The sequence below is a fragment of the Dreissena polymorpha genome, chromosome 4, assembly GCF_020536995.1.
Source record: "Dreissena polymorpha isolate Duluth1 chromosome 4, UMN_Dpol_1.0, whole genome shotgun sequence".
NCBI classification, from domain to species: domain Eukaryota; kingdom Metazoa; phylum Mollusca; class Bivalvia; order Myida; family Dreissenidae; genus Dreissena; species Dreissena polymorpha.
In genome coordinates this window covers 111,629,178-111,644,091 of record NC_068358.1, presented here as the reverse complement: position 1 = coordinate 111,644,091, position 14,914 = coordinate 111,629,178, and the positions used below count along the sequence as shown (strand labels likewise).

Here is a 14,914-nt window from a genome sequence, read left to right as displayed (position 1 = left end):
CAAGCAAAATACATATAGTATCTTCTCCTTCTTCTCCACATTTAAAATCAGCACAAATTGCACGACGTGTATCATTATAAAAAGAATTATTTGCATTGCTTTTATACTTTTCGAGTTATGTTGTTCAATATTAAAATAAAGACGGACAGACAGACGCACGGACTGACTGATGTTGTAACTATTGAAGAAACCATTGAAACTTAACTTAAACTATTTCAATCGTAATGCTGAAATATATGAAAACATAATTATTTTTTTCAAGTAATGTAATATACCAGTCTTGTTATTTTAATCAATATAGACTAATAATTTTACAAAATACGGTATTTTAAAACTTTTCTTTTTTCGTCAATCGCGGTTGACGATCCCTTTAAAGGGTTTTTAAAGATATGTAAAACCAAGACATAATGATAGGTAAATGATAAGTAATTCAAAAATAATTACATTTAATAAAATTGGTAATGCTATTGAGTCGTTCAAATCTTAATATATTCTTTATATGCGAGTTACTTATGTTATATATTATTTTGTAGAGCAATAAACGTGCTTTATGTTATTTAAAGAAAACAATATAACACAGATATGGTTCATATTTGACAGTATACCAATACGTTTATTGTAGTTTGAGGGCTACACTTTGAAGAGACGAGCTCGACCAGAAAACTACCCGGTATGTAACACAAACATAAACATGAATTTGTGTGTGCATTTCGAAGTGTATGAGGTCCTTCCATATCTGGAACTGTTTTATTGACTACCCGTCATGTGCTCCAGCACTACTACAATATTGACATACTTGACAGTTGGGACTAATGTTCTAATAACTGCACCATCTAGTTTTGTTTACTGAAATGCATTTTGTTTTGACCTTGTCTAGTGCTATTGAAGGAACCCTGTGCAATCGGTAAAACCCAACCTATATATCGCGTGTATAAATGAGTCGCGTTCTGAGAAAACTGGGCTGAATGCATGAGCGTACAGTGTCGTTCCAGATTAGCCTGTGCAGTCCGCACAGGCTAATCAGGGACGACACTTTCCGCCTTAACTGGATTTTCGTGTAGAAGAGACTTCCTTAAAACGAAAAATACCATAAAAGCGGAAAGTTCCGTCCCTGATATCTGGGACGACACTTGACGCACATGCATTAATCCCAGTTTTCTCAGAACGCGGCTCAAATAAATTTCACGTCCTAGTGAATATCTCTGTATAATCATGTATGTTTTGTAAACGAATGATTTCATGCTAAGTTTATTTATGTTTTTATAAATAATGAAGGCATCCAAAAGTCAAATATTCATATTGAAATGCATAATATAAACACAGTGACTTGTATAAATAAGTAGATATAATTGTATAGAAATATATTATTAAAATAGAATAACTTGAACAAAACAGCATAAGTTAAATTGCGGTAATATGTAAGAGACATTATGTGTTGACATTGTTATTAATGAAACCTGAACTCAAGTGTACAAAGACTTTAATTGTTTTATAAATTATCACATGGAAATGACTCCTGTTTACATGCTAGATATGCAAATCCCCTCAGTAATTTCAGAAACCGATGCTTAATTGAAACGTGGTTACCTAGAAATGTATGTTTATACCTTTTTCAATTAATGGAGTTTGATCATTGTGATATTGTCATAATTCATTTCAGTGTTTATACTAACACACATTTTTCGGCGTCGTCGTCATGTTTAGGCTTTGCAACAACATCATATCACTGTTTCTACTACAGTTACGATCAGATCATTGGGTCATTATGTGAGGTTACCGACCATGTCCCAATTCTGAAATTTCTGAGAAAATTCCGGTTACTAAATGTATATTATTAAAGATCAATGTATAATGTTGTCATAATACATGGTTAAATGCCGAGTGCAATTAATCTTGTATTGAATTTACTTGTATTTCCCATTTTGTACTCAAAATAAAAGGTTAAGGCCTGAAAGATTAGGTTAAAGCTTGCGTTTGCAGGTCATTTCGCATCCATTGAGCAAACTGTGAATATAGCAAGCTTAAATGACGTCCTTGCTTGGACTTGGAGGGCGGTTAGGTTAGGGACAAAAGGAAGTAAATAGATAAACCGTTTTATATCATTTTTTGATGGTGTTATTATGCAGAAATTCTATATGTAAGTAAGGTAAATATATGTATTTATTGGAGTTGCATTTTGGGCGATTTGGGTTAAGATCATTGCTGTAAGAAATACATTAATTTAAAGTTTCCGCTTAATAACTTACTAGTAGCTTACATGCTGATCAAGAATTGAATTACACTTGGCGTCATACGGTCACGGTCACTGTAGTAACAATGTATAAAGAGTTGCCGCTAAATTCAGGTACGAAGAGTTGAATGGAGACCTTTTGATGTAATTATGCGTGAAGGTAGCTTACATGCAGACCTGTGGGATTACATTTTGGACAGGCGGGATTAAGGCTACTATTGCTAACATTATTTGAACAGTTCCCAGTCTAAAAAATGCATTTTTGGATAGTGTTAATGCGCTGTAATTGTGTGTTAAGGAAGCTCATATTAAGTTCTCGAGCGGGATGAATTTTAGGGGAATCAGGGTCAAGGTCACTGTATGTAACAAAATGTTACGGTAACCGTTGAATATCTTTTGTTTGGATGGACATATTGTGCTCTTCTTTTTTTATGATGCAAGCTTAAAGCTATATTTGTATTTATTACATAAAGAAATATAAGCGAGAAGCCTGTAAAAATATGATTTTAAAAGCGTTTGTTATAACTAAAACATGCTAAGAGTCACCGCCATGCGGAAAATGCAAAAGTTACATTTGACGGTGTTTACGTGACCTGCTCTTTTTATACTAGATTATTTATACAATTATGTAGAATATCGTAGTATATCAATGTAATCTGTATAATATCCTAATACTGTATTATTACACTCATTGTTTTTTGCTATACATAAAAATTGAGATACAGTATTCTGATTTAAATTTGTATTGGGTATTTTAGACTGTATAACATAATATGTATCAAAATACACTTTTAAGGTAATTTATTATGTATTCCCATATATTTAAGTAAATTTAAGTATAACTCAATACTAGTATTACATGAATACATACTCATTAAATCGGCAAAGTTCATCGGCATTTCAAACTAGACGTTAACCAGAGACGGCTCACAGCTAATTCTTCAGTACAGTTCAGAACGATAGACTATTGATCATGTCATCGTATGAAGATATTGCCCTATGTTTATTAGCATCATCGCAGTATTTGTTTTTGTAAACGAGCGAATCATTGGTTCATTAATACCTCTAACATTACGTATAAGACTTAGGTGACGATGTTCTTGTTTTCTCTTTGATCACTATGGCTAATTGAAGTGACTTAATGATCTGAAGTCAACAAGGTATATTCTGCAGAGTAAAAAACATTTCATCCAGATTTCATAGACTTGGAAACACCGCGTCTTATTACACGTATAAACCTGGAAACACCGCGTCTTATTACACGTATAAACCTGGAAACACCGCGTCTTATTACACGTATAAACCACACATACCGTTTTAAATGTACCAATACTAGTTTCATTAATAGAATGGGATTTTGAAAGGATTTTAATGGGTTGGTTCCAGCAGGTAAGTTTTGTTGTTCAAAATCGTTCAAAGTCCGTTGAAATCTGATGAGCACGTTACTATGATTATAGAAAGTAATCATTTTAATCCTTTATACTAATACATTACCAAATATTCGTATGTTGTCCATACAAATGCTTTTCTCTTTAAACTGTTAAGCCGATTCTTTATAATGAAGCCTGTCGCATGTGACTCTATACCCTGAACTATTCGGCGCACTTATATGCACAGTCACATTATAAGCACTTGTTCTTGCACTTCGTCTGTGATGATGTACGATATGCAGTGAACACATTTTGATGTGTTTCAGGTAGAAAATTAAACGCAAATCTACATACAACTTAAAAAGTATATGAAATAAAATCAAAGACGACAGATCGCCTACTTTTTCGTTTTATTTTCTGCACCGCGGTGTTGGACCTTATTTGTCTCAAATAATTTGTAAGCATATGATCTGTTTTCATATTTAAAAGGATCACTTTAAATACTTTATTTAGTCAATTTATGACGAGATAGTGAAATAAACCAATTTTGTAGCAACATATGTAAAGCTTCGACTTTTTCTTCACATTCAAAATTTGTAGAAATAGCATGTCGTTTATCATTATAAAAATAATTCTTTGAATCGCTTGAAAACCTTTCGAGTTATCATGTTAAATATCAAAGCTAAAGGCTGACGGACAAACAGACGAACGGACATACGTTGTGATTACTATATGCAATCAAACGTTATTTTGGTGCAAAAAGCGGCTAGACGGATTTAGTGATGGACATAAATTCAAAACGCTCTGCAGTCGGATAGTTTTGAATTTGTATTTATTTATTATATAAATGCACGATTTGTGTTCCTATATATTAAATGTGAACAATAATTGTTATGATGTAACACATCCACTTTTTTAGACGTTGCATCCTTGTTTTTGCTGTAAAAATATGTGTCTTAACATATATCTATACGCGGTATTGATTACAGGATTTACCCAATATGTGAAATATGAGGCCTACTTGAAGCGTGTTTTTTTATGTTTCGATAGTGTAAAATTCACTATCCTTTATTTCACATGTGCGAAAACTATTGATTGTGATAGAGGTCCAAAAGATTGTTTTGTAGTAACTGTCTTGAGTAGGATCACAGTACCGAGTGTATTGAATTCGAACTTTGACAGAAACACCCTCAAAAGTAGGGTGTAGCATATCACACAACATATTTCGGGCACGTTGTCCATAAAACAGATATGTTAATGTCAACAACTTACCTGCGTGGTTATGAATGTCTTACTAAATATCAAATTTACTTTAAACGCTGTCTTAAAAATTATAGTAATATTTTCATGTTTTAACATGTTTAGAGATGAAACATAAAAACGCGTTTCGCAAATGTAATTGGGCTGTAATCTGTGAAAAAGTGGTTAGCGTAATTACTATAAGTCTTCGGACACTCTAAGTTTTCGAAAACTCTCTTTTTAGCCAAAATAATAATATTTCGTGACTCTTTATTTTCGGTCCTACGGGTTGTCGTTGATAATTAATTCTCTTAATTTTTGGACAGTATATTTTTACCGCGCTATTCTACAGACTTCAGTCCTGTTTTTTCGCTTATCTTGTGACACTTCGATCATGGATTTTTACAACCGGATTAAGGTGATAAAACCTGACAGATGCATGTCTGAGGGCAATGGACCTTTACATTCGCTTAATTTGTAAATAACCATGTATACAGGTAGAAAGTAATGGATTGACCCAACAGCATTTTAAACAGTATCGTCCTATAAAGGAAACAGTATGTTTTCTGTTGTTACTTTGTGTTGTTTATCATTTCAGACAAGAGTAAAATATGTGAAGTTCTATTTATTTATTTATTTATCACAAGAAAATTATTGTACATTGATTTATTGCATTTATTTCAATATAGTTATCATTTTCGGACATTTTAATTTTTGTCTCAAAATTTTCGGACACTAGTGATTTTTGAAACAAAATTGTATCTAAATAACTTAGAGTTATTACGGTAAATGCATGTGCGTAAACTGTAGTCCAAAACTTTGCCTACGCAGTCCGCAAAGGTTAATCAGGGACGATACTTTCCGCTTTTCTGATATGTTTCGGTTCAAGAAAGTCTCTTCTTAGCGAAAATCAATTGCAGATTGCACGGGCTTATTTGGAACGACACTTTACGCACATGCAATAAGCCCCATTTTCACAGAGCGCGACTGAATTACATAAATGTAAAATGGTAATGAGCGTTCTGAGAAAACCGGGCTTATCTGAGACGTCAATTTCCACGTTACTGGAATTTTGTTTTCCGTTTAAAGAAAGTATTTTCTAAACGAAATTACAGTGTATGAGGAAAGTGTCGTCTCTGATTAGCCTGTGCAGATTTCACAGTCTATTCTAGGACGACACTGTACGCTAATGCTGTTTGCCCGGATTTTCAAGAAACCGGCTCAAATATGAACATAAAACAAGTCTAATAAATTATTCCACATCACAATCCGTGCATAACAAAATAACAGGACATGCCAAGGTTTGCAAAGCTATTGTTTAATCGAATCATTAAAACTCGAATTCAAACATCTTAATCATAAATAAAAGGAAGCGTTAAACAATCCAGATATTTACCAACGAGTCAATTAAGTAAATATCTACATTAAACTAATACAAATTATATATCAATAATGCATTTACATTGTAAATAACACTATATGGGCCGTGCTCTGTAAAAAAGTGGGTTTAATACATGTGCGTAAAGTATCAGGGACGACACTTTCCACTTTTATGACATTTTCGTCTAAAGAACGTCTCTTCTTAGTAGAAATGTAGTTAAGGCGGAAAGAGTCGTCCCTGAATAGCCCCTGTGGACTGAAAAAATCTTTGAAAAAGACAGCTTTTTATAATTTGTGTGTTGGTAAATTATGCATGGATTAATATGATGAATATAATTACAATATAATTCATTTGCTTCGGTTGATTACTAGTATATTAGCAGGAACAATGACCTAGAATCATGTGACTTACTAGTTTTCAAAGACAGGTGAGTTATTGCGCTTTATCAATTTAAAACATTAAAACATAAAATATTTAGCTTATGGAAGTTCAACAGTCAAGCAATTATTTAACACAAGTTCTAATTATAGCCATTACCTCACCTTATTTTTTCATTTGAGGTTAGTTAAATGTTCGTATACATTTCCATAACAAAACTTAGTAACATGTACATGTTCAAAGGGGTCTTTTCACAGATTTTTGGCATGTATTGAAATTTGTCATAAAATGCTTTATATTGATTAGTGTTAACATGGGATCTAAAAGCTCCAGTAAAAAACAAGAATACAATTTAAAACAAAAAATGTAACCCTCAACAGGGCTCGAACCACTGACCCCTGGAATCCTGGAGTAAAAGTCTACCACTTAGACCACTCGGCCATCCGTTCTTATCCAATGAGCAAACTATTTTATACTTTATTTTGCATCCTCGTAGTTTCGCAAAATATAACGACAACAACAGAACTCTCCAAATTATTCAATCGTTACGCGTTGCAACGCTTTATAATTTTCAAATTTTTAAATCGTCAAAAGCTGCATATAATGGGTATTTTAGAGCATGGTATATGTTCAGTATTACTATTTCCTCACAAATATCATAACTAAAACGAAAATATGCGAATCTGAAAGAACCTTTTTTTATTTTGTCAATTTACCAAAACCTGAAAAGGCCCCTTTAATACTTTATTGTTGGATTTGCTATAAAACTGCATATTGCTTAGTCGACCTGATGATTTACAATCATTTATCTAATTAACTGGATATTGCAATCGGCAATAAACTTAGTAAGGAAGCTTTTGGTAAAAAGTAGATCATTATTTCTAAACATAATACTCAAGAAAAATCTTCAAACATGAGAACATCCTGACTATTTCGACATAACGTTAATTTAAATGGATTGTTTCTGGTTGAGTGAACACGTGTACTTAAATTATTTCAAAATGTTGAATGAAGCTGGTCGCATGAATAAGTTCACGGAAGTTTAAATAACAAATGATGGTCTTGTTGACTTTACTTCCTGCTTAAAGTGTTATTAAACAAGAGAAAAATATTTAGTCTTGTTATTTCAAGAATAGTTCTAATAGTGGACGGAATCTAAACCACTAACTGTAAAGTATGCGTTTGTGTGTTTACTAGATAAGCAGTTTTATTTATTCTCACTTTTGGTCATGTTCAAGTCTTGTTGTTACTGTGATCTTAATACTATTATTAATTGACATTTTTCGACCTACGTTTTTTCACATTTTTTTTCAGTTTTACATTGGCAACGAAAGTTTTGTAGCGTTGTGTTCCAAAATCTGTCAACCTATGCCTAAAATGGATTACGGTAAACTGGCTCAAGAGAAAAACGATGCAAATACCGTTGAGAATTTACCAATCATCGTGTATATGTCGATTGTTTGTTCTGCTGGCATCGTCGGGAATTTCGTCGCCTTGCTGTTTTACGTTTCAAGGACAAATAAATCATCTGCAACCTTAGCGCTAACTGCACTGTCTGGAAACGATTTTATTTGCTCTGTAGTACTGCTTGCAACTACAGCTGGGCTCGTTCATTCGATGACGTACACAAATGAGGCGGCGTGCAAACTTCAGGGATTCCTTAACCACGTGTTTGTTATGAATTCCATCTTTTTGCTATTCATCTTAGCCCTGGATCGGTACTTTAGCATCTGCAAGACATCATCATGGAAGTCACTATTTGCAAAAAGGAAAAATGTGGTGTGTAACATCGTTTGCACCACAGCACTTTCAATTCTGTTTTCAATACGAGAACTTGTCTTTTTCGAAGCTGGACCCATAGTTTTTACTGTAGCCGAGAATGTAACCGTCATAGGTAACCACTGCATGATAACCGGAGAAAAGCGTCTCGCAAAAATTGTCACCGCTTTTAACATTATTGACTTCATTGTGATCCTCGTTATTATGATCGTAATGCTAACTCTGTATGCATTTATCATACGTAAGGTTTCTTCTGTTGGCAAACGTCGTCGTGCAACGCCCAATAATATTGCTTCGGACGATAGCAAATCAACTGAAGTTTCAGACATCTCTTCAAAGGCTGTAAAACAAAGTCCAAATGAAAGTGCAGATGTTGTAAGAGATAGACCTACAACAATTCACCCTAAGACTATACATTTAAGCAACACAGATCACTGGAGCTCGACAATCGAACGACGGCTGACTCAGATGGTATTTATTCTTACGTTGGCATCCGTCTTGAGTTTTGTCCCTTACTTCATCGTGTCAATAATAGCTCAAATTCATAAAGTGCTGCCCGATTTGGGCTAGGATTGTATACAGGTCTTATGCTTTGAATTCCTCTTTGAACCCTTATCTGATAGGATACTACAACTCGGAATTTCGGGCGTTCATTAAAAAGATCATTACTTGCCGTTTCTTGCCAAGTTTAAGAAGAAACTAAATGTTTAAATACTTATTTTCGAATCTAAAGCCCTTCATGTAAACCTATTATATATCTGTAGGTGTGTATCGATGCCGTTGTATATATATATATATATACGTTTAAATACACTTTTTAATAAACTTAATTAGAATGCGAATTGTGAAATAACACGTAAAATATCGACACAACGCAAAACGGTCTAAACTATATATCATGTTTAACATTTACAAAAGACATCCTGTTTACCAATGTTCCGGATCGAAAACATGTAAACTGTAATACGATCGTTGAATCATGAATTAATATTGTATGCAATGCAAACGCTGATTGTGTAAGTCGATAAATCCTTCATTTACGGATGTTATGTATAAAACACGATGTTTCTATAAAACATGTCATAATGTTGTTAAATTTGCATACTATATTGATTCGTTTGAATTTGGAGAATGTTTCTGTAAACAACCTACATATCTGTATCGTGCAGCAGTGATTTGTCATATTATATGAGGTGAAAGGTTGCCTTTATCTCATATTATTGATCAAGACTTGTTACAAATATAAAATTAAATTCACAAATTCAATTTATTGGGCACTGTACTATTAGCGAATGAGTTAAACTCACATATAACTTGGATTATAGTGCCTCTGACATATGCGTACCCGATATTGGTACTTCCGATTATGAGGTTTATAAGCCGTTGTGCAGCGTGTTTCACGAGAGAAGTGATGTTATGCGCACGGAAATATATGTACACTAAACTAACCTATCTTCGCAAAGCCACCTCACTTAGAATGAGATCGATGAGTTAAAGGATTTCCAAGAGAGCGAGTTTTACGAAAACTGACGAAATATAACGAGAGCGCCGATGGCGTTAAAAGCATAGGTGCAAGATACAGGGAAGTTGCTGCTTAAGTAAATGTTTAGGGAACAGTTGACTGAATGAAAAACTAAACGGCTATCAAGAAGAAAAGTTATTTTTAAGATTAAGTACAAATAATGAAACAGGAAGTGAGGAAATATTGCAAATCTTCCTATAGCAATCGGAACATCAGGAACACGTATTAAGTGAGCTTGGTATTTTGCGAGAAAGTAAATGCCCGGATGTAAATGTTATTTTTGGCTGGACGTTTATTTCTGTTGTTGTTTTAATTTGGACAAGAATAGCTTCCTACAGATGTGTCCGTTGTTTGTGTAATGAAAAGATGAAGTAACTCATAACAATTACATGTTCCTGAGAGATATTTGTACAATGTGGTAATGAACGTTATCATTAATATGTGCGAGACAGAACGACTTTTTCATTCGGAAAAAAACAGTCGGTAATTTCAAACAATTACCGACTATTTAAACAGATAATCTCTCCATTTACATCAGTGTTTGAAACGCTGATGAAAAATAATTACCCAAGCCTTTCAAAATTTAAGCACGGACAGATCTGTATCGAACTATTCTTTTCACAAATGAAAATAGACGCTACCCTATTCGTCTGCGTCAAGAATTTGTCGTAAAAATTGTGGTAAGCGTTAGATGCAGACGTGCACAACAGATTTAGTTCTGAATACATATTTCTGAATGCAAATTTTATAGAAACTCCTCACAGCAGTTACTTCCCTTGCTTCGCCCGGTCAATAACTTCTAGTATAAGGGAGACCACTGCGTAGGAGATTGAGATTTATAGTGCAGATAGAATTGTTTTACGAACGAAATTTGTTTTAGGTTATAAGAAGATTTTTTGACATAAAACGGTCTTTAAAAAATTCACTTAAAACGATGTCATCAATATTCTTGAAAGAAAACGTTAGAAAAATGTTTCCAAATAAAAAAATGTTGAATTACCATATACTATATTAAACAGAAATTTCGTCTGATTTTTGATCAGGTAAGGCTTCATAATGGCCAACCGTATCATGTGCATTTTCGAAATGTAGTATATACCTTAAGCATAGGTGCGTTGCACCTATGCTAAAAATATAATACAATATATGTTACTTAAAATAATATTAATTTAATGAAAGGTTTTGTATAATGCACGGTAGGCTTACTTTTGTTTATTATTAAAGCACATATTCACATATTTACTTAAACATATATTATCAAACAATATTCCATTACCGTTATCCTTCTCGTACTAGGTAATCACTTCCTTGTTTGTCTGTTGTAAACTATTAATGGACAAGTCATCTGGATTGCTTAATTAAGTGTAATGGCACGACAAGTTTCCCATTCGAACAATGCCGAAACGTTGTCAGTGTATATATGAGTAGGCACATAAGACATGATTAGTCAAATGAAGTCTCATTTGAATCAATTTGACGAAAGAAAAAAGAAATTTGTTTCCAATATGTTATGATTTAAGGAAACGCGATCTGATATCAATACAGAATATTATTTTTATATGTTTATTAAATACCGGTATATGCTTAATAATGCAATACATACCCTATTACTATACTGTAAGGTGGAAGCGCAAGTGTTTTCAAAACTATTTACTTATTATATATACATATATTTTGTTAGTTTAATGGCTGCCTTTGTAGTCTACTCAGTTTTCATATGCAGTTGGTATCTGAGGGTCATTTCCTCCACATTGTCTGCAAACTTCAATGCGCCTCTCGATTAATAATGTTGAGCACTTTTTGAATATTCAGACTGAAACATTACCAAAGATTAAAGACATGCAATATCATAAATAAATACTAGTCATAGATGGTTTGATTCCTAGATATGATTTTTGTAGTGTATTTGTTTACGCAGATCTCAGTTCCAGAATCAATTAAGGTTTATCATACAGTCCATGGCGCATTCCCTGGAGCATCAATTACACGTGGATTTTACTTACTGTTAAAATAAAAGGAAATGGAAAATTCCTTACTAGCGATCAATGTATAATGTTGTCATAATACCTGGTCAAAGACCGGGTGCAATACATATTGTCTTGAATTTACTTGGATTTCCCTTTTTGTACCAAAAAAAGGATAAGGCTTGAAATATAAGGTTAACGCTTGCGTTTGCAGGTCAATTAGCATCCATTGAGCAAACTGTGAATTTGGCAAGCTTCAATAAAGGCCTACTTGGACTTAGAAGGCGGTTAGGTTAGGGTCACAATAACATAAATATACAAATAGTCGCACGAGCAATTAACCAGATTATATTACTGACCTAAATTTTCAAATGTATGTAGATTTACCCGAGTCCGGAGCGGATTTACCTACACGTAAAAATCATGACAATGGGTTAAATAACTATGGATCGAAATTGTTATCTCTTTGCAGGGAAAATAATCTCTGTATTTTAAATGGCCGTTAAGATGAGGGTAAATGTACTATTAATGCTATGTATAGAAATAGACCAGTGTCTAGCCTGGGGCTACTAGAATAAATTATATGAGAGTGTATTTTGATCCCAGTGTAAATTATTATCATTCATGAAACTTGAGAATTAGAGACCAGTTTGCTCAAGAGTGGAGTAATAATGTTAATTCAATGTCAAAGGTAGATAGTTATTGTAAATATAAAACAAAATTTGTTTTGAAAAGTATTTGGATGTTATATCAAATGATAAACTTAGACATCAATTGTCTTTACGATTATGTTATCATAGTTTAGAGATAGAACTAGGAAGGTATAACAATACAGAAAAACAATAGATTGTGTAAATTATGTAACCAAAATGCAGTAGAGTCTGAATATCACTGTATGCTATTTTGCTCACGATATAGTTGTATAAGATCAAAATTTCTAGGCCAATGTTCATGGCATACAGTACAAACATTTAATTCGTTAAAATGTCAACTTCAAGTAAAAAGTGTATTATAATCTCGCAAAATATGTAAAAGAAGCATTATGTATACGACAAAATACTCTTTATAGTTTACCTGTCTTCAGTTCGTTTATATATGTGTATGTATATCTGTATTTTTCTGCAATATCTGTCTATGCTTATTTGACGTTTGTGATGGCCTTTGATGTTGTTTTTTTGTGTTTGTAAATGGCCAAAGGCAAATGCTTTGCTGATTGCCAATAAACTAAAACTGAACTGATAACCCGTTTTCTATCAATTTTGGGTGGTGTTATTATGCTGTAATTCTATATGTAAGTAAGTGAATTATATGTATTTATTGGAATTGCATTTTAGGCGATTTGGGTCAAGATCATTGCTGTAAGAAATACGTTAATAAAAAGTTTCCGCTTGATAATTTACGAGTAACTTACATGCTGATCAAGAATTGAATTGCACTTAGAGTTAGTCGGTCAATGTGACTATAAGTAAAAATGCAAAAGAGTTGCCGCTAAATACAGGTACCTAGAGTTTGATGGAAATCTTTTGTTATGATTTTTTTGTGAAGGTAGCTTACATGCAGACCTTTGGCGTCACATTTTGGACGGGTTGGGGCTACTATTGCTTACATGTCACATTTTGGACGGGTTGAGGCTACTATTGCTTACATGCAGACCTTTGGCGTCACATTTTGGACAGGCGGGATTAAGGCTACTATTGCTTACATTATTTAAACAGTTCCCAGTCAACAAATTTATTTTTTGATAGTGTTCATGCGCTTTTCTCGGGCGGGATGCATTTTAGGGGAAGCAGGGTCAAGGTCAATGTTTGTAACAAAATGTAACGGTAACCGTTGAATATCTTTTGTTTGGATGGAAATATCGTGCTCTTCTTTTTTATGATGCAAGCTTTAAACTCTATTGTTATACCTTGCATAAAGAAACATAAGTGAGTAGCATGTTAGAAAATGTTTTAAAAGCTTCCGGTATAACTCAAACATGCTAAGAGTCACAGTCATAGGGAAAATGCACAAGTTACATTTGACGGTGTTTACGTGATCTGCTGTTTATACTTTTTTACTACAGTATACATTTATGGAGAATATCTTAGTATATTAATGTAATCCGTGTACAATCCTTATCATTTACCGGAACACTCAGTGTTTTTGCTAAACATAATAATTGACGTATAGTTTACTAATTTTAATTTGTATTGGATATTTTTAGACTGTATAACATAATATGTATCCTAATACAATTCTAAGGTAATTTATTATGTATTCCCATATATTTAAGTAAATTTAAGTATAACTCAATACTAGTATTACATGAATACACACTCATTAAATCGGCAACGTTCATCGGCATTTCAAACTAGACGTTAACCAGAGACGGCGTACAACTAATTCCTCAGTGCAGTTATAAAATGAACGATATACTATTGATCATGTCATCGTCTGAAAATATTGTCCATTGTTGATTAGCCTCATCACAGTATTTGTTTTTGTAAACGATCGATTCATTGTTTCATTAATACCTCTCACATTACGTATAAGACTTGAGTGAGGTGTCGATGATCTTGTTTTCCCTATTATCAGCGGGAGTAATCACGTGATAGACAAGATAGCGACGTCCATACCGAGACAGTTATTTTTCGCCGTTTTATACCCTTTATTACTTCAGTTTATTTTTTAAATGACGCACACTTTCCAGACATATCAGTAAGAAGGTGATAAGCGTTTGCTTTGTATTTTAATTCGCTTTATATCTCGACTTTACTCGGTGCAAATGTTCTTAGTGAAGCCCTAATTAGGTCATCCCGCTAAGAAATTTTGCACCGAGTGAAGTCGAGATATAGAGCGAATATAACTTCAAAATAAAAGCCAGTAACTTTCTTTCTAATATGGCTGGAAAGTGAGCGGAATACAAAATATTAATACAAGTAGTAAAGGGTATAAAACGACGAAAAATACCTGCCTCGGCATGGACGTCGCCATTTTGTTTGTCACGTGATTACCCCCTCTGATTATCACTATGCGTAATTGAAATGATTTAATTAAATGAAAGAGGTATAT

The 14,914-nt window shown here is 33.4% G+C and overlaps 1 protein-coding gene across 1 annotated transcript; it reads left to right on the top strand.

The window, feature by feature from the left end:
* Positions 1–7,671: 7,671 nt before the first annotated feature.
* LOC127879474 (rhodopsin, GQ-coupled-like) lies at positions 7,672–10,898 on the top strand. The gene is made up of 2 exons (XM_052426322.1): positions 7,672–7,772; positions 7,913–10,898. Exon 2 carries the CDS (start codon positions 7,967–7,969, stop codon positions 8,945–8,947), a length of 981 nt encoding a protein of 326 aa, XP_052282282.1. The 5' UTR covers positions 7,672–7,772; positions 7,913–7,966; the 3' UTR covers positions 8,948–10,898.
* The last annotated feature ends 4,016 nt before the right edge of the window (positions 10,899–14,914 follow it).